This window comes from Eleginops maclovinus, chromosome 23 (genome assembly GCF_036324505.1).
Source record: "Eleginops maclovinus isolate JMC-PN-2008 ecotype Puerto Natales chromosome 23, JC_Emac_rtc_rv5, whole genome shotgun sequence".
NCBI classification, from domain to species: domain Eukaryota; kingdom Metazoa; phylum Chordata; class Actinopteri; order Perciformes; family Eleginopidae; genus Eleginops; species Eleginops maclovinus.
Genome location: NC_086371.1, coordinates 11,063,677 through 11,082,302, shown reverse-complemented (window position 1 = coordinate 11,082,302; position 18,626 = coordinate 11,063,677). Strand labels below are relative to the sequence as shown.

General features: G+C 38.1%; 2 protein-coding genes across 3 annotated transcripts; both read right to left on the bottom strand.

Moving 5' to 3' along the window:
• Positions 1-19: 19 nt before the first annotated feature.
• Positions 20-12,052, bottom strand: atl3 (atlastin 3). Its single transcript, XM_063875888.1, has 14 exons — positions 11,890-12,052; positions 9,966-10,188; positions 8,320-8,454; positions 6,802-6,906; positions 6,667-6,717; positions 6,244-6,300; positions 6,063-6,155; positions 5,823-5,961; positions 5,224-5,351; positions 5,084-5,140; positions 4,924-4,995; positions 4,141-4,332; positions 3,186-3,425; positions 20-2,179 (listed from the first exon to the last, which is right to left on the bottom strand). Exons 2-14 carry the CDS (start codon positions 10,167-10,169, stop codon positions 2,117-2,119), a joined length of 1,536 nt encoding a protein of 511 aa, XP_063731958.1. The 5' UTR covers positions 10,170-10,188; positions 11,890-12,052; the 3' UTR covers positions 20-2,116.
• A 709-nt stretch (positions 12,053-12,761) lies between these two features.
• Positions 12,762-18,611, bottom strand: si:ch211-145o7.3 (forkhead box protein N2). Of its 2 annotated transcripts, none has more exons than XM_063875889.1 (5): positions 18,217-18,611; positions 16,785-17,434; positions 15,689-15,810; positions 15,025-15,080; positions 12,762-14,242 (listed from the first exon to the last, which is right to left on the bottom strand). In XM_063875889.1, exons 2-5 carry the CDS (start codon positions 17,394-17,396, stop codon positions 13,887-13,889), a joined length of 1,146 nt encoding a protein of 381 aa, XP_063731959.1. In that variant the 5' UTR covers positions 17,397-17,434; positions 18,217-18,611; the 3' UTR covers positions 12,762-13,886. The 2 variants fall into 2 exon arrangements, with proteins under 2 accessions (XP_063731959.1, XP_063731960.1); XM_063875890.1 differs by having other exon boundaries at positions 16,785-17,431.
• Positions 18,612-18,626: the final 15 nt, after the last annotated feature.

Below are 18,626 nucleotides of genomic sequence, written 5' to 3'. Positions count from 1 at the left end.
GAATAGATTGAAAGGTGCATTAACAGTTTGAAGCTTTGTTTATTCTTTAGAAAACAGCATTTCTCAAGTCAAGGCCACCAGACCCCCAAGAGATGATTACATTAGCCGTAACTACAACAGTGCATGCATTATCCACAATTTAATGAGCTGTTTTGAAAAATAACCAACAGTGCGATATAAAGTACTGGTTGAACATGTTTCCCCCTCTTGTGGAAAGGGACAGAAATGGAATGTGCAAAATGATGGTCAAAAATCATCATCCTTCCAATTCCCACATTTCTTTTTTAGCGAAGTGATCATAAGAGCTACAGTATGTAATCACTTTGATATTAAATCATTGTTTGAGATTTTTTATGTTTTCTTTTTGTTTGAGCGAGGGAAATATACTTTTTATTTTAGATTAATTTATCCTACTTTTGCTCTCAAGCATTCATAACCCTTCTTATTCCACTTTTCCAATCCAATGTTTCTGAAAGAATCTGCCTCTTATATTCAAAGATGTAGGGCATAGCTGCAAATAATCAGTTATTTAATCCAATGCCTGAATCAGGTCTGAGAAGCCCTGCTTAGCCTTACAAAAGGAAAACTACAACATAATGAATCCACTGCGTCGACCACTTTAATTCCCTGTACGACTTCTCTTGGAAAACTATAGGTTAAATGGCTGCAGGTAAACAAACAACATATACAAAATGATTATTTTACTTTTATTAAATGTGGTTTTATTATTTGTCAATGATTTATTTTACAAAAAAATCAGACAATAACTAAAAGTAGCTGTGAAATATTTGTAATGTCCGTTTTAGCTGCAGCCAGATCACCAATTGGCAAAACGCATCACAGTGATCACAGAGCGTGTTGTGGAGCTGAGGCTACATTAAAGATACATCTTCAGGTTATATTTTCCGAGGTGCACACATGGCTACATGTTAAGGATTTTTACCAACTTCAGATATGACCAGACATCATCTGTCTAAGGGCTATACTTAAGAGGTTATGTTTTCCTTTTTTGTTTGTTTCAGCAAGAGTACAAAGAAACTTCTAGCCTTTCTTTAAAACTGGTGGAATGGTGGGGCATGGGACAAAGAAGAATCTCTTCAATTCTGATTACATTAGAGGGCATTTTGCCTTGGTGGAGGTCTGTGCTTTCTGATTACTGGAGTTTCAACATCCTGGTTTTGATCGGTTCCAGTTTAACACTTGCCATATTTGATTGACGGTTCATCGTATTGTTATATAGTATAATTTGAATATTCAAAGCTTACTCTTTGGCTAGTTTTACATAGTTGTGCAATCACAGCCTTTTATTATTATTATTCCAATATTGTCTTTTCTTTGGAGTTGGAAAATATTGCAGCATAGAACTTCCAATATATAATTTCACTATACGAGTCTAATATATAATATCAAAATGTACAAAGTGTAACACATTTCCATCAAGAAATAAACAGCAAAGCACTTGAGATTCAGCTGACGTCCTATTACATGCAGCTTTAAAAGTCTAGTAAACTATGCAGAAAGTGCGTATCCTCTTCTTTCAAAGTAGTGACAGTTCACTCTTCTAGAAATGCTCGTTAATATCAAATATAAAGCAAATCTACAAACAGAATGGAATGTTTTTAAGGCCACAAAGTAAAAAAATATAGCCACGAAGAAATATGTATAAATGTATAAGCTTTAAAGCCGGCATTTTTTTTTTTAAAGGTATTTAAATATACTGCAGAAGCTTTGTTTGAAAATCACCCTGACTACCCCTGTTTGAACAATATACAACTGAGTGTTATAAGGTAAACATTGACTTGTCATTTCAGACCAATTGTAAACTTGTAAAATGATGGCAGTGTCAATTTAAAGACATTTAGAATCAATAAGAGGGAATGGGAAGGTTTAACTCCCCGCCTCAGTGAATCCAGTCACCTTTATGTAAGCCTGGACTTTATCAGGCAGAGTAACGTGCAGAATAAAGATGCTGGTGGATTGGCATCATTTTTGTGCCAATGTGGTTGAGCTGCATGTTTCTTCCAATGGGAGGCATGATAAGGCTTTAGTGCTGAATGTGTGCTTGTGTGTTGTGTGCTGGTAGCATTGCATCAGATTACGAATGTCCAGAGGTCCTCTAACTGGATTTCTTCTGTGCAGTGGCGCCTGCACCTCGCGACTTGTTCAACACATCAGTGGCCTGGAAACAGAGAAGGAAAACACAAGAAGACAATTACATTTGTGGCATCAGTGTTGAGGAGTAACAGTTTCATAATCAAATTGCAAAATAAAAGTAATTATGATCAGTTACAGGAGGCACACAGTCCAACATTTAAAGAGCTTGTTGAAAACTTTGCTTTTCAATAAAGCCTTTACTTAAAGCTGGTTTTATTTGTTTCTACTTTATTTGTATTTCACATTCTATCATGTTTTTTGTATAATTGTATTGTAATTATACCTTGATTTAACACCGTCATCTATATTTATTTTTCTGTAAAGCTCACTGAAGCAAACGTGTTTTGTGATATTGAGCCATATAAATAAACTTTGATTTGATCAGTTCAAAATAAATCACAATCACTCACATAAAAATGTGAGGGTTAACCTCCCTGGTTATATCTTTTTAGGACTTGACAGCTTATTGCCTGGTTTAAAACATTTGTTACTGAATCAGAAACATTCATTTGATGTAGTTATTTAAGCTACTAGCAAGTAGGCTTGCCAACGCTGGACATCATATCGTGTGTTTCTCGCATCAGTAGCTGACTTCTGCTTTTGTAGTAGTTGTGGTTATTTCACTGAAACCGCTAACCCTCATCCGTCAGAGTGGAGTCGATCAATTCAAACCACTTTTGGTTTCGTGTAAATAAGAGGGTATGAACTTTAAACAACCTGAGGCTTTCAGACTTTCATTCTCGGTTTGAGTTCAGATGTTGAATCCAGCATATGCTTTTTAAACTGTGTCTGTTATCTTATTTAATACATCTACAAATGATTGGTTTTAAATAAAGTGATTTAAAGACAACTGGAAAAATAAAAGAGTTGCACGGTCACATTCAAATATATTTCTATTTGCAACAGAATATGTGGGTGGGGTTAAGTTACTAAAAATGTATTGTATCGATCAACGGGGTTATTGTGGCTCTGATGAAAACGAAACAGAAGAGAGGGTCTTGTCTGAAGGACATCAGTGCCATTACTCTCACCTGCTCCAGTATGACACCTGCAGCCTGGTCGATGGCTCCCCCCACACTGTGGTAGCGACCAGAGTAGCGGATGAAGGCCCACGTCAGCATGGACATCATGACCACGCCCAGAACGTAGTCACACACCAGGGCGAAGGTCGCCAGGCCGATGAAGAATAGCACGCCCGACAGCACATAGAGGAGGCACACCAGCACAAACAGCACTGCAGGCGTCCGGAAGGCGCTGAAGAGGTTTTTAGACTTTAAAGCAAAGAGAAAAAACAACGATTAAGAAATAATATCAGAGCCATACACAACAATGCATGCAACAATAGCATACTTCCATCAGATTCATTCTAGGTGGCAAAATCTGGTTTTATCATTACAAACTAACCAACCCACTTTTGTTAACTCGCCTGCTTCAAATGTTTGGATCTACTTGATCTTAAAACGGCACATTTGCTTACTTACTGAACTCAGGGGTTGTTTGAAAAGCCATAACTAGCCAAATGAATTCATAAGTATGTTTAACAAACAAAAGGTAAGGACACACACATAGAATTATGTATACATGTCACAGAGGTTACAATGAGGAGTGGCTGTGACAAGGAATAAAGTAGGTGAAGTCATTTTGCACATTATTATTATTATTATTATTTGTTGTATGAAACACTTGGCACTGTGTTTCCGTTTATGTAAACATAGTCATTAGCTTGAGCTTCAGCCGACACTTTTTCGGTGGATTTGTGCTTTGTTTTCTTCTAGAATTTACTGCCCTAAAGTTATTTATCAACTTTAACTTGAATTCACTTTGGAAAATTGTCAGAAAGGATCAAAATGAATGATTACTTCAACCGCTATTTCGATAAATAAACAAACAACAATTTCACTGTTTTACTAACTCTATCCAATTGAAGAACACAAGTTCAAATTACAAATTCAAATGTTATCTCATGTGTTTGGAATAGTCTCATACCTGGTTGTGCTTGCTGAGTGAGTGCCACATTTCCTCCAGCTCCATTTCCAGCTGTTCTTGGTAACGGTCACAAAATTCTTGTCCGCCCATCTTCTTGGTGGAGGAGAAGCTGTGAAGAGCTTCTCCCAAGAAAAAGGTATGCTTTTTCAGCAGAGACTCAGGAGCCACGTAGGGCAGGTCCCCGCCACACACCTGTGAGAGGAAAACAAAGAGAGCAGAGACTTAAGAAAGGAGTTTGTAGTCAGGATTAAATGAAAATACCACCCTGCTGGTGATCTAAGACACAAGGTACCAACAAAAGAGTGAAGAAGCATCGTTAACGCAGTGTCTTTTACATGTAAGTTAATTAGAGTTAAACATATTAGATGAGATAATATTTCTATATTAGTATGTTTGAAAAATATTGAATTGATTCACAATGCAACATGCAGCATATTCTATAATAATTAAACAACAAGTCCATGATTCCAATATTGTAGTTCATTGAATTCCATTTAACCAAGCCATTCAGCTCAGGTCCTGTTTGGCATCTTTTGTTCTGATAGAATTGCTGCCGACAAGTCTTCAGTGTGCTGTTGAAAGTGTTCTCAAGTTGAATCCCAAATCAAAGGCTAAACATCAAAGCCGTTCGGACACAGCTTTCCAAACATGTTTATCTGTATGAATATGTAAGTACAAACCTCGGACACATTATGACGGAAAAAGTTAAACTAACGCAAACCTAGCAAACACAGTCAGAACACTAACCAAAACCGAAAGTCATCTTAAAATAAAAACAGTTACCCTCTCCATATTCCTGGTGTACTGATCTTTGGCTGTTGCCACGGCAGCCAGGTTGTTAGCCTCTGCTGTAGCCTGGTGAGACAAACACAGACATGTTAAATGTATTTGATCTTAAAACAAAGCATACACAAGTTAAAGCGTATGTTAATCCTACACATACCATGAGCATAGTCTTTGGCTGGGGCAGGTCTTCTCCCTGGTAAATCTTGATGTAAGCCTGGTAAGACAGAAAATACAACATTTAAAAAAGAAAAAACATGTTTGGGTTTAGCAGGGAAACTCAGATGGAACAAATGTTACCTTAAAGTACTCCAGCAGGCCCCGGCAGGTGACTTTGTTACCATTTATTTCCTTCTCAGCCAGGCGGTCGGGACGCAGCAGTTTAGGGATCAAACTCTTCAGCTCCTCTTTGAACTCCGGGGCCACAGCTGAAAAATTAAATGTATGTGTGTATACATATATATATGTACATCAAAACTCAAGACAGCCTGTGGTGTATTGGGCCTTCTGTTAAAAACCAAACTGAAAGTACATGTTTCATACCGCTTTTTAAGAGTACATTTCAAGCACTTTTAAAATCCTACCTAAAGATTTCCAGACTCAGAGCGCTATCATCACATCTGAATTTCTACTTCAAATGTAATACTGAAAAATGAAGTTTACAATACACTTTTGGAACACTCAATGTATAATGGCACTTACTATTCAACCAGCTGTTCTTATTTAACATTCATGATCATTTCTAGAAAAGGGGATAACTAGCTGTGAATGATTAGTGAACAGAAGGAAATGATGAGAGAGAGAATGATAATAATCAAGCATTCCTCAAGGACACTACAGCCAAGATGCCTACCCTAAACCCTAAAAGGTAGATTAGCGTGAAAAACGAGGGCTCTTACCGTTAAGTTGTCCCTCGAAAACAGGACTGGTGGCCACCTTCAGTCCAGGGTGGGGTAACAAGAAGCAGGAGATGTTGGTGAAGCAGGAATGGATGTGGTCCCTCACTGTTTGCAGCTCCTCATGCTGGGACTCATTTACCTATAGAAATCCAAAGTAAGGTGAAATCACAAAATCAGTATTTAAGATCAGACAATTGTTTTTGGTCTGTTAAGACCAAATCCAAAGGACAATATTGGTACCTGTAACCGTTTATCCAGGAACTCCTTGCCTCCTTTAAACCCGTAGGTATACTCATAGGGGAAGCTCCAGTCCCTGATTAGAAACATCAAAGACTGTAGGAATAAAAACAAAGCAGTTTAATTTCAACATTTAGGTGGTTACATGAGCAACAAAAGCACTTCATCCTGTGGTTTGTGTTACCTGGAAGGGCTTCAGGAAGATCTCATCCATGGCCAGACGACCATACTCTGTGAACAGCTGTGATGGGGGTGGGCAAGTATTATGCAGAGTTAACACCGAGATACAAACATCTGGACCACTCACTATTGTTTTACAGAAATCAGATGTAAAAATATGTTTAAGAACTTAATATTCCTAACCTAGCCTGTGTGTTAAAGGGTTTTAAAAAGAAGAGCTGCACTATCCACATCAAAGCAGGTCTTTTGAAGTTAAGTCTTTAGTTTAACTTTTTCTTCAAAACCCTGTATATAATGTACATGCCTGTCTGACTATGATCACATTAAATCTGATGTTTTATACAACTCTAAAAGCATCCCACACAATGGTTACTATGACAAGCACAATCAACCGTTTCAATGATTTCCAGCACCCAGGTAAACAGACCTGTAGCTGCTGCAGATCATCCTCCTGGATGTTCTGTGACAGGTTGTAGATCTACAAAAGAGAAACTGAGTGAGCAGACATTACGTGAGCAATGACAAATTGTACAATCAGAGTTAATCATATCGAATCCGCCACCTGTACGGAGCTGGTCATGGTGCTGAGGGCAAAGATGGTGGCACAGTCCTTCACGGTGGACTGGTTATCAAAGGCTCCTTGAGTGTCCATCAACACTACCGCCACCTACAGGAGACACAATGCAGCACAGGACATTGACACTGAGGTGGAGTTTAAACACCCTAAAACTAAAAGGATTCAAAAATATTACAAATCTGTTTGGAATTTAATATATTCTTCATATCAAAAGCAAAGAAAAACAGAAGCAGTTTATTATTATTATTATTCATAAATCTGAAGGGGGAAAATAAAAAAATCAATCATTTCTGTAGATCCGATATCACATTACAGAATAAACAGATAACAGAAATAAGGGATGAAAAGGGGAAAAACTAAATGATATTGGATGAATGTTGAGGAAACTTACAACAAGAAATGTCACAATGAAAGTAGAAGACCTTTTATAGAAATTGAGTTGTCAAAACTACATTTCTTGATGTATCTGTAGTTTACAGTTGTACGTGTATCCCATCCCAAAACAGGTATGGTTTATAGTAGGGCTGCACGATTAAATAAAATAGATGTGCGCGGTGAGATTGACTACGTGTTCTCTGCATGGTTCGCTGTCAGTGTGCAGTCTGATCATTATGTACGCCCCAGAGTTTACACACAAACTACTTATAGTAGATGAACTACATTATTCAAAAGTTTACAGTAACTTTGGATAATAACAGGGGAGAAATAAACAGAGTGCTCTCTTTTCCCCTTTCCCTCTCCTGACAGCCCGTCAGTATCCGTCTCATGCAGCTCGCTGATCCAGTAAGAAGTGACCACAAATGTATAACTAGTTTAGCTTGTTCAAGATGTAGATAAGATAGCTAACTGTGTTAGGTCTTTAACTGTATGTTTTTTGCTCCTCTCACCAGTCCGTCACCTTGGCGGAGATCACGTAGAGCTATGGTTCTCCGTCAGCAGCAGCTGATCCTGATCACTGATCTCTTTCTCGCGTCAGATTATACTTCACTTCACGTTTATGTCCATATCGATCAGATCCAGCTAGCATTAGCTAATGATAGTGCCTACTTATTGAAGGAGACCTAAACAATAAGCGTTTCTAGGCAGCGGGGTGTGGCGGCATAGTATCGTGCAGCATCATACGTTTGCATGAGGTAAAAAATCTTATTTTATGAATTTTTTCTCCTATATTTACTGTATAGTAGTGCAGAAAGTATGCATAAAAAACCTTTATTTTCAAAGAAGATATATTTTGGTATTTATTTGATCAAATTCTAAGTTATTTTCAAAACAGTAGCATACTACTAAGATATTTTTGTAGTTGTATTTGTTTATGATTTTTTGAGAAAAACTGATTTCAAAATTATCATTTGTCTGTGCTCTTTCCTTTCTCTGACCTAGCAAGTAGATATTACACTTTGTTGATTGAATTGCAAATTGCAATATTGTCCACAATCATCGCAATATGACTTTTTCACCAAATCGTGCAGACCTAGTTTATAGATTTGAAAAAAGAAAGAGTACCTCTGTTCCATCGCTCTTTGTGATGGGGAAAACTTCGCTCCAGATCTGGATGCCAGTTGTCTCTGGCTCTGATCCTCCTCTCCAAGAAAATCCAGTCAGCAGCTCCTCATCACCTCCCAGCCAGTTTTGATCACCCTGCAGAAATACCAATTACACATTTCCTGATCATCTGACGCCATGGCAATCAACTAACCCTCATAGGGTCCACCGCTGATGCAACACTGCACAAATAATGACCGTAAATACTAAATAGAGATATATACAGCTGCGGAAAAAATTAAGAGATCACTTTAGCATTATCATTTTCTCTTGTTTTATTATTTATGGACATGTGTTTGAGTTAAAATAATATATATATATATTTTTTATTCTATAAACTACTGAACTCTTTTCTCTGTGTTGGAATTCAACAGACACTGGAAAGGCTGCCATACATGTAGAGATAAAGTCTTAAGAGAAAGGTGGAGTGGTCTCTTAATTTTTTCCGGGACTGTATAGGTAATGTTTGAAAATAATGAAAATAATACAAATCAGGAATATTAAAATCGATCAAGAATTATACCTCCTACTGTTCTGTCTGTCACTTGCAAGCCTCTGTATATTATCTTCAAGGTTGCTTTTTTAACTTAAATTATCCCTTTTTGTTATTTTTCTGTAAGTACAAATATGTTTTCAATGATTCAGTCCTTGGGCAGGGAACCTCAATATTATCATTACCAGCAAATCTGGTGTTGTGGTTTTTGCAGCAAAATAATTTATCATAAAGACATGCTCTCTGTCTGTGACGGTGTATAAACCTTCAGGCTTATTCAAATTATATTAAACCATTTCTTAAACCAGCATGTAATACATACTTGTCATGAAGTAACAATTTTCTTGAGCAATGAAGCAGCAGCTGCAGACATTTTACCCTGAACTGTTAATAGAAATGTCCGAGGGTCTGCATAATTTACAACATTAAAAAGTGTTGGCCACTCTGTTCATATTTAACAGCTCGTAGTCATCTCCACAGTGAGGCTTTCTACAGACTTTTCACTGGGTACAGAACACAATGTTTGGCCTGATGGTGGCACCACAGCAAAGGCAATAAACTCCAGGCGGTATGAGCACATCAATTTGTAATGCCAGGCATTGAGTAAGTTAACTCAAAAAGTACCAAAACAGCCGAAGGCATTCACACTCCATTCTGAGGATGAGTAAATTATCCAAAAAGCCTGCTCAGTAAACTAGTTAGTTCACATGTTACAGCAGGGAAGGGCATACATATGACAATCACACCTTATGGTATCACAGCCTCAACACAAGAGGACGAACCTGTCAACATCATTAGTTAACATAAAACTATCAATTATATGAAGTAGAAATTAAACAGTTTTTGTGATTAGTTTCGCAAATATATATATAGGAAAAAATCAGTAGTCCCATGTGCCTAAAAACTAAAGTATGATAAGAAAACTGAGCTGAACAGTTTGAACACAAGGCATGGGCACAGAGAAAACCTCAAATGGGAATTCAAAATTATATTTGCTGGCAAAAATGTGTTTAGTAATTTATTGTGATTTCTGAGTACTGCCGGCAGAATGAGGAGTCAGATATTAAGTCTGCAGAAGTGAGACAATGAAAGATAATTTGACAGTGTAACTCACAGTTCTGTACATGTAGCGGAGCATGAAGTCCAGCAGGAAGCTCTTTCCCTTCCTGAAGGCTCCGGCCACGGACAGCACCACCACATTCTTGTCTCGGACCTCAGGAGCCAGCAGAACCCGAGCCAAAGCCTCGGTGTCCAGAGTAAAGGAGTGTTCCTCCTTACACACTGTGACGATCTGAACTGGGCCTGCTTTAGTTCCCATCTTTGAGAGGTACTGGTTCCTGTGAATATCACACAGCAAAACAAATCAGGGCTGCAATTAATGACTATTTATATTACTAATTTAAATGTCTGTTTTTTATAACCTGATCTTAAGTAGCAAAAGTGTTTGAATTTACAATGACAAAGCACACAAAAGCAGCAAATCCTCACACTTGATTAGACGGAACAGCAAATGGTTGCCATTTTTTGATAAATGAAAAAATAAAAGACCTTGGTGATACATTTTCTGCCAATTGACTGATTCAGCATCCAGTTATCTCATTACAATCACTTCCAGACTGCAACAGAATTGTTGTTTCCTGATTTATATAGTCCCTTTAGTTTAACTTATTTATATTTTGCATACATTTGCTGGTGACATTTTAGGGCTGAACTTTATGAAGAAATAATGCAATAAACAATAACGGTGTTGAATATCGTGACAATGACATTTATTGGAATAGATAAAAAAAACACTGACAACATGCATTGCTTAAAGGTCACCTTGCTGACTATCTTCAAATCATCACTATCATATGAGAATTGGACTACAACCCCACCCAAAGATGTTTACTCATAAATAACATTTGCCTGTGCCTTTTGAACAATCAGACGTGCACTAATCCTTGCACCAGTCACAATATTTAGCTCTGTGTGAAGCCGACTGTGGGATGCTCTTATGGGTGTCATGCTGCTTTGCCTCCAGCCAGTGGATTCACCATGCTGCCCAGCATGTTATCTGCTTCAATGGACTTCATTGTTGTTGCTCTGTGAAGACCATGATGACTAAGAAAGGGAGGGGCTTTTATAGGAGTTTTTTTGTGGTTACAATAAAAATACACAGTGTCTTTGAATTCTCTCCTTTCACTAAACGCCTCAAAAAGGTGTGGCAGCCAGCAGCAGCATGCCACGCATTTCTCTATGGTGATTGTGGTGCAATGTAGAAAGAAAAGTCTGCAGGATTAGGACACTAAGCCATATTTTGTAATAGTTTGTATATTCTTTCAGGTGGAAGAATAAGTGCCTGTCTAATTTAAAAAGAAAACGCACAGTAAACCCCTTTGGGTGGAGTTACATCCAAATTTCATATTAAAATGATGCTGGACAGTGTCAGCAAAGGGGCCTTTAAGGAATAGGCCCTTAATGTCTTCTTGTAATGGATACTGCCATCATTGATTCATTTATTGTTTTAGTCCACATTCGTTTTTGTGTGAACCATTTACTTTTGAAAGATTTCTATTCATGGTCATGGACACATAATACCTCTTGCCTGCTCTTTCTTGTGAGCAAAAACAACATTGAACCAGCTCAAGTGTGCAGTACTGTCTATAATTACCCGCGCATGGTCTTAGCAACTGCTACTTAACTGTTACATCGGTGTTGGCTAACTAAACTGGCAGGACTTCAATTGTCAATGTGGCTAAGCTAAAAACAACTATTCAACGTTTATATGGATTTATTCAAACAGCTAGACAACTAGCTAACTCGCTGGAGCACATACCTGGAGACCATCTTTCTCATACTTATCGGTTTTGGCTAATACCTTGTGTCTCTGTGTGTACTCAAATAAAAGCAATAAAATGCTAACGCGACTCTGTTGCAAACTGTTGGAGTAAACGAGTGTTCCAAAAAACAACGTTGTAGCAATCTTTAAATGTGTAAGTTAGTTTATATAAAACGTATCTACTCGCTTTAGCTGCAGGTTTATGGTGCAATGTTACCTTTGGTGTCTTCAAACGGCTTCAACACAAAATGAAGAGTCGAGAAACGGCTGAAGTGTGACTTTTAAAACTGTCTGGCATGAAAACAACTATGATAACTTTTTTCCACCGCGAAACTCACTTCCGCGTTCAGCCTGCGCAACGTAGTCTGGGAAATGTGGTCTTGACGAGATTTCCTGCTTCTACTTCGGTTTGTCTAAGAACTACGTTACCCACTGTGCACTGCCCTTTGTTAGCTGCGGAAAACGTAATATTCAACGAATACGGAACTACCTACAGGTTTCAAATAGACGTTTTGTGTTTTTCGTGCATGCAAATCACATCTAAGATATTTTCATGAATGCAAAGTACAATGTAGGTTAGCAACATGTTTTCGTTTGAGGGCACAACATGCAGACTGTGTCCAGTGTGTGTGATTGTGACGCCCTCTAATGGTTTAACTTTTATAGACAACAACACCACACGGCTGCAGCACCTAAACGTGTAGCCCAACACCTATGTTCATGGTAACCAGAGGTGGAAGAAGTACTCAGATGATTTAATCAATTATTGGTGCACCAGATATTTTTTAATTATTTCATGAAATGTATTGGTGCACTTGGTGAAGGTGGAGTTTATTTGAATTACTTTATGCACTACTGGGTAGCTTAACCTATAATAATATATTATCATATACTAAATCTGCAAAGAAACTAGTTACTTAATATGTAAAACAAATGTAGTGCACTAAAAAGTACAACATGTCATAAGCATGTTGTAAAGCAGCATATTGGGAAAATAATCAACTAAAGAACAACTACCTACATTTTACTTAAGTAGAGTACATGAGTAAAGGAACTTGGTGACATGGACACACAGTAATGAAAACCAAATGAACAGAAAAATAGGCCGTTTTTATTCACTTAACGGCATGATAGATCGTATTTGTTAGAATACAAAATCTGAAACTTTTGAAAATACATCAAATTTACAAACAGAATTTGCGTATACACTGAAATGTAAAGCATTTGCAATGGCAGTGAGTACATTTTGCATTGATAACTCAAATTTCCAATCAAGAATTCCTGATTGAATAACATTTTGCTTAGCATACAAGATCATATCTAGTCTTTAAAATTCACAGGAAATTCCGTAACATGTAAATAAAACTCAAGCATGCATGATATGAAAAATGTCAATGGTGTAAAGAAATACATAGAAATAAAATTGGAAGTACTTACATAATTGTAATTGAGTAGTGCTTTCCCATTTTCTGAGTTCAATCTACAATTGCAAGTATGTTTCAAACAAGTATTTCACTACTACTTGTAGAAAGGCAGTATTTTCAGAATACATTTGTTTAAATGTTTTTTTCCTCAAAAAGTAACCTCTATAAACAAATAATAAAGAAAAGATGGCCACCACTTTAATGAATTGGAGAAAGACTGGTAGGAAAGACTTATTCATATTGAAAAGGCAACAGTGTGGAAGTGAGTCAATAGGTATTTTAGTGTTTTCTTTTTCAGGTTTTAAGTCTATAAAAATCTTCCCCTAGCATGGAAAACATCTTAATCCAGAAACAGTTTTTACATGATACCCCTGAGAATGAACAAAATGTGGAAACACAAAATCTTTTTGTAACGAAGATCCAACTCTATTAATACTTGCCGCTCAGTTATAAAACCTCTGGGTATAATAGTGTCCGAAGTTTCCCATTGAGGATTACACTCTCAAGTATTTGTCCAGGTTTCCCTTGTATGGTGGTAAATTTAGTATTTGCAAAAGTGCCTGAACTCATATACGGTCATGTGATTCATTAGTCTTGTTAGTCCAACAAAAGGTGAATCTATATTATTTATCTAACTACAAATCAAGAATAAGGGCAGTGTCAACGTCTCATCACTCCATCCACTATCATTAAGATTCTAAAACATAAATCTCAATTTATGTTACCTTTTTGAAGTATCTGCTTAAGACGGATCTAAGCATCAGCTGTGACTGTTAAATGGGATTTTAAATTAATAAACGCCACCTGCCAAGTCCAACAGTGACCCAGCAGCCTCCTGGGCCTCTGCATCAAGCTGAAGGATCTCCACAGTCTCCAGGTCCAGCTCTGTGTCACCGGGCAGCACCAGGTACTGGTACTGGTGAGACTCGTAATAATGTAACTCGATGTAACCGCTGTCTGACAGGGGGTCCTTCTCTATCTCCTCGCTGATATCGCCCTGCTGCTGGTATTCAACCGACTCCATGGTGACGAGCTCCTCGTGATCCGGGGTCAAAGGGCACGATGGGTTTTCAGAGAAAGTTGGGTTATCAGTGGTCATGATTTGCGTTGATGGCGAGGAGAGGAGGAGGGCGTGAGAGAGAGGATCTGCATGAACAATAACAAGCAGAATATGATTCAGAAAGTAGCACGACAGGCAGAAGTTCTAGAGAAGAGATGCCGAAGAGATTACTGTTTTTGTGTCACAGTTATTTTTCAACAGCAGCGCACCTTTTAGGAGTCTAGTGGAAGGTCTGAGTCAGATTAACAAGTCAGAAGAAATGAAATTTGTTCGAGAAATACTTTTCAGTTAGTCTGCCTCATTAATACACTAGTCAAACTGTCAAAATGTTAAGATAAAATCAACTAAGTCCCCCAAACTCTCCAGCGAAGTGATTTTCATTATTATAAACCGCAAGCTGTGCAAATATATAATGTTAGTATAATAAAATATTTATACATTAGACCAGGCCAATTTAGTGTATAGCATTTTCTCGATTGATGCAAATTTGATCATTTCAAATTTTGCGTGAACTGTCCATTAATTATAATAAATTGTTTTTTTCAGACTCTTCAGAGAGTATGTGGGCCCATATAGCACATAAGCTAGGAAATAAAAAAACGAGGGACATAAAAGAAACTAAGCTATTGCAAGGTTGCTAAGGTAATAAAAGGTTGTTTCCATGACAACGTAACACAAACACAGGAACGATGTTGCATGCTGAAAAATCGTCAGAGGGAGAAAAGCTGCACGTAATGAAAGTGTCTCAGAGGGCTGTTACTGCATTCATGAAACATTGCAGAGGAATAGAAATTCATAAAAGGTCAAATATGTAAGTTTAGGGCTAATTAAGAGACATGAGCCTGCGGTGAGTCTGCTCTCCACTGACCTGACATTTCCATAGAGTCGCACACTGCAGGCACCCCGAACTCTGCTCCCTCCAGCCTGCACACAACAGGGCGAGAACGTAAGATATATGTTCGTTTTTATTTGTTTGCGGTGAAAAAGTGTCATTAAAATGTGAAACTAAGCACAAACATCTCGTCCACCACACACAAAAATACATGTTATCGTTGCATTCGAAACAATACCACTGAAGCAATGTTTTGGGGTTCTTATCTTAGGATTTTTCTTCCTATTATTAATTCAAACAATCTATCTTAACAACAAAAAAGTGTGAAAGATTGCAACTTTTAAGTCTCCATATACTGTTATTCATCCATTGTATAGCCAAAAGAATAAAAAGATCTATTCAAATAAAACATGTAAACTGAGAAGCAGAACATTTTTACATTTGCGAAAATGAAGAATAAATACATTTATAAAATAATTTCCTAAACAAAAAACTGAAAAAATGCATACTAGTACAGCATTGACTTACTGTACTATGTTGCTGTACTGGTTACCTCTTCATGAAGGGGGGTTGCCTTTGATGTATTTAATACTATACACTAAACTTTAGGCATTAACTTTGAATTTGTGGAACTAAAGATGTTTTTTTTTAACTCATAATGAAAAATGTTGATTGTACAACTCTGTGATTAAGTACTCACAATGCAGGCTTGTTTAACAGATTGATGTTGGTGCTGTGATAACTGTGGGTCTTCCTGAGCACTTCGAGGAGCGCTGGCCGATACTCTGGACACACACACCACAGCGATCCCTTCCCCACTGACTGAATCAAACATAGAAAAACACATTTGAAACATTCAAACTGTGAGAGCTCATGCAAAGACGCTGACCAAAACAACCTCAACACATGTGGAGAACATTATAGAAAGTGCAGTTTAGTTGCTGACTCGGCTACAGATCAGCACATTTGGCTTCAGTGTCTTGCTCAAGGACCTTTTGGTTGCTCCTAATGCTGTAAACATAAGACCTCTTAAGAGATATCTGGATAAAGTAATTCATGATTAAGACTTGACTACTGTAACTCCCTCCTTTCTGGCAATAAACAAAAGTCACTCATGCCTCCAGCTGGTTCAGGATGCAGCAGCTCAGCTCAGCATGCCAATCCTGGCTTCTCAATATTGACTCCCTGATCGTTTATGAATTGTATGAATTTACTGATCCCCTTTAAAGCCCACATGGAGGGTCTAACCCAATGGCTACATACTGTTAATGTTGACTTCATATGAACCAGCCTTAGATCTTCTGGTAGGACCTTTCCGGCTGTTTTGAATTTAAGGCCTGAATTTAAAGTTGACCGTGCTTTTTTCATCAGGTCCCCTCTGCTTTAGAAAAACCTGCCTAATGAGATAAGGCTTGCAGAACCAGTAATCACTATTTAATCAATACTTAAAACCCACTGTTATAGACATGCTTTTGATCTTATCATTTATTGTATTTACATGTCTTTGTTGTTTGGATCTTTGTACAGTTTTACTAAAATGGTTTGGCTTATGTGAAGCTAATGTACGTGCAGGATTTAAGCTGTTGTGTGACCTCATTTGCACTTATTGTACGTCATTTTGGCTAAAAGTGTCAGCTAAATCCAATGTAATGTTATCTTTCAGAATTTCTCACTAGTATAATTTTGCATCCCTTGTCTTTGTGTATTCATTTAAACTTAAGTTGGTCTTGCTGTTGTTTGCACTCACTGTATGGTTTTATGTTTATATTGCATTGTATCCTGCTTCATATCCCTACCTGGCTCTTGTCCCTCTGAATGCGACGGAAGCTCTTGCTCAGCGACAGGTTGTGTCTAACAGAGTTCCTCCAGCCTCCGGGGGCAGTCCTGTAGTAAGGGAAATTGTTCACTATCCAATCGTAGATGTCCTTAACTGGAAGCCTCTTGTCAGGTGAGTCTTCTATCGCCATGAAAATCAGAGTACTGAAGGAATACGGAGGTTTCGACATGGCAGGAGAAAGAGGTTGGGTAGGTGTGGAGGACTCAAGCTGAGGCAGCATTGTGATTTTGGGAAGGGGCTGCAATGGGAGCAGGTTCCCCCTCTGATGCAGCCAGTTGAGGCAGGTCAGGTCATCCTGGTCAGGTACAGTTGCTGTGCTGAAGCCTTGTATGTTTTGTCCTTCATGGCCCTGAGACGCTGTGCCGTGTGAAAGAGGCGAGAGAGAATGAAGAGACTCTGCTGTTGATGGAGAAAGGGAGGAAGGGGATGGTGGGAATGAAATTGGTGAAAGTGGGAGGGAAAGACGACCATTAGAGAAGCTGGTCTGCTGCGGTGAAGACGAGAAAGGCAGGGAAAGGCTTCCAAAAGTAGATGGTGACGAGGGCGACAGTAAGTGAGAGCTATTCTCCATCTCTCTCCCAGGAGGAAACTTACAGGATCATTCAGCTGCTGGAAGAAACGAGAGAAATGAATCACAGTTGCTGCTGCAACATTGTTTTCATGTTTACCAGGATTAAAGGTTATGTTTCCTTATTGATAAATATTATAACTAAATTAATTTTGGCCACGACTACTACGACTACTACAACCAATAGGAAGACTTTTATTAGTACTACTAGTTTTACTCTGATATGTACTTAAACCCATTCATTTTGTATCTAAAAGTGACAGCCCAATTTATTCATAAAGCAAAAATTACTAATCATAAAGGCTTTACAATGCATTTGACGTACACCAAACCTAAAAAGATCTATCAGAACACAAATAAAAATTCAGCAAGGTCCAACAAAACTGATGGGGAAATGCTGGCAAAAAGAAACATGTTTCAGTTAAATGTTAGCTATCCGTTCCCCTCTGATGAGCATCCCCTTAACGTGCAAAGTCCACTTTGTGTACTATTGTATTACACTCTCATGGTAAGGTACGTCAGGCCTGTAATAGGTACAAAACGTGTCCGATGAACACTGAACAGCTGCAGGTCTATTAGAAAGTAATTGTTGCTCTAATTCAAAGTACGCTAATCGATTAAATAATAATACACTTTAATGCATGTAAAATCTAATTCATAACGCTCTGAATGGTTCTAGGAGATGCCACATGGCTCTACAATGCAGTTCATGAGGCAAATGGCGGAACAATATAAAGTTTCATATAGACAAGAACGCCGCCTTTTTCCCCTCAGGTGATGTTACCAGGTGGTTCAAAATACATATTACTAACTATTTACTTACCAAATTTCCAAAGCGATGACCCCGGCAGAACACTTGTCCATAAATGTCCAAAAAACAAAATCTTACAAGAGTTAAAGGTGAAATTATGGTGTTTTAAACTGGACTCGGGGTCGGACACTCTCCCTCGGTGTTCTGTTGCCGTCTGGGGTCTCCATGGAAACCGAAAGGACGCTGCACTGTGCGCGTTTCCGTGCGCGCTCCCGCAACTCACGTCAACCAACAGTATTCACAGCAAAGAGGACAATAAAACAATTAAATGCAAAATACCACATTCATTATTCAAACATAGCAAGAGTGGATGGTACCCAGTGGTAGAAAGGAGAGAAGTACTCTTTTTAAAGACGCCTTTTGTTTCAAATTAAACTTGTGCCTTTAAAAATATGTAGTCAAACAAAAGTTTGAACATGAAT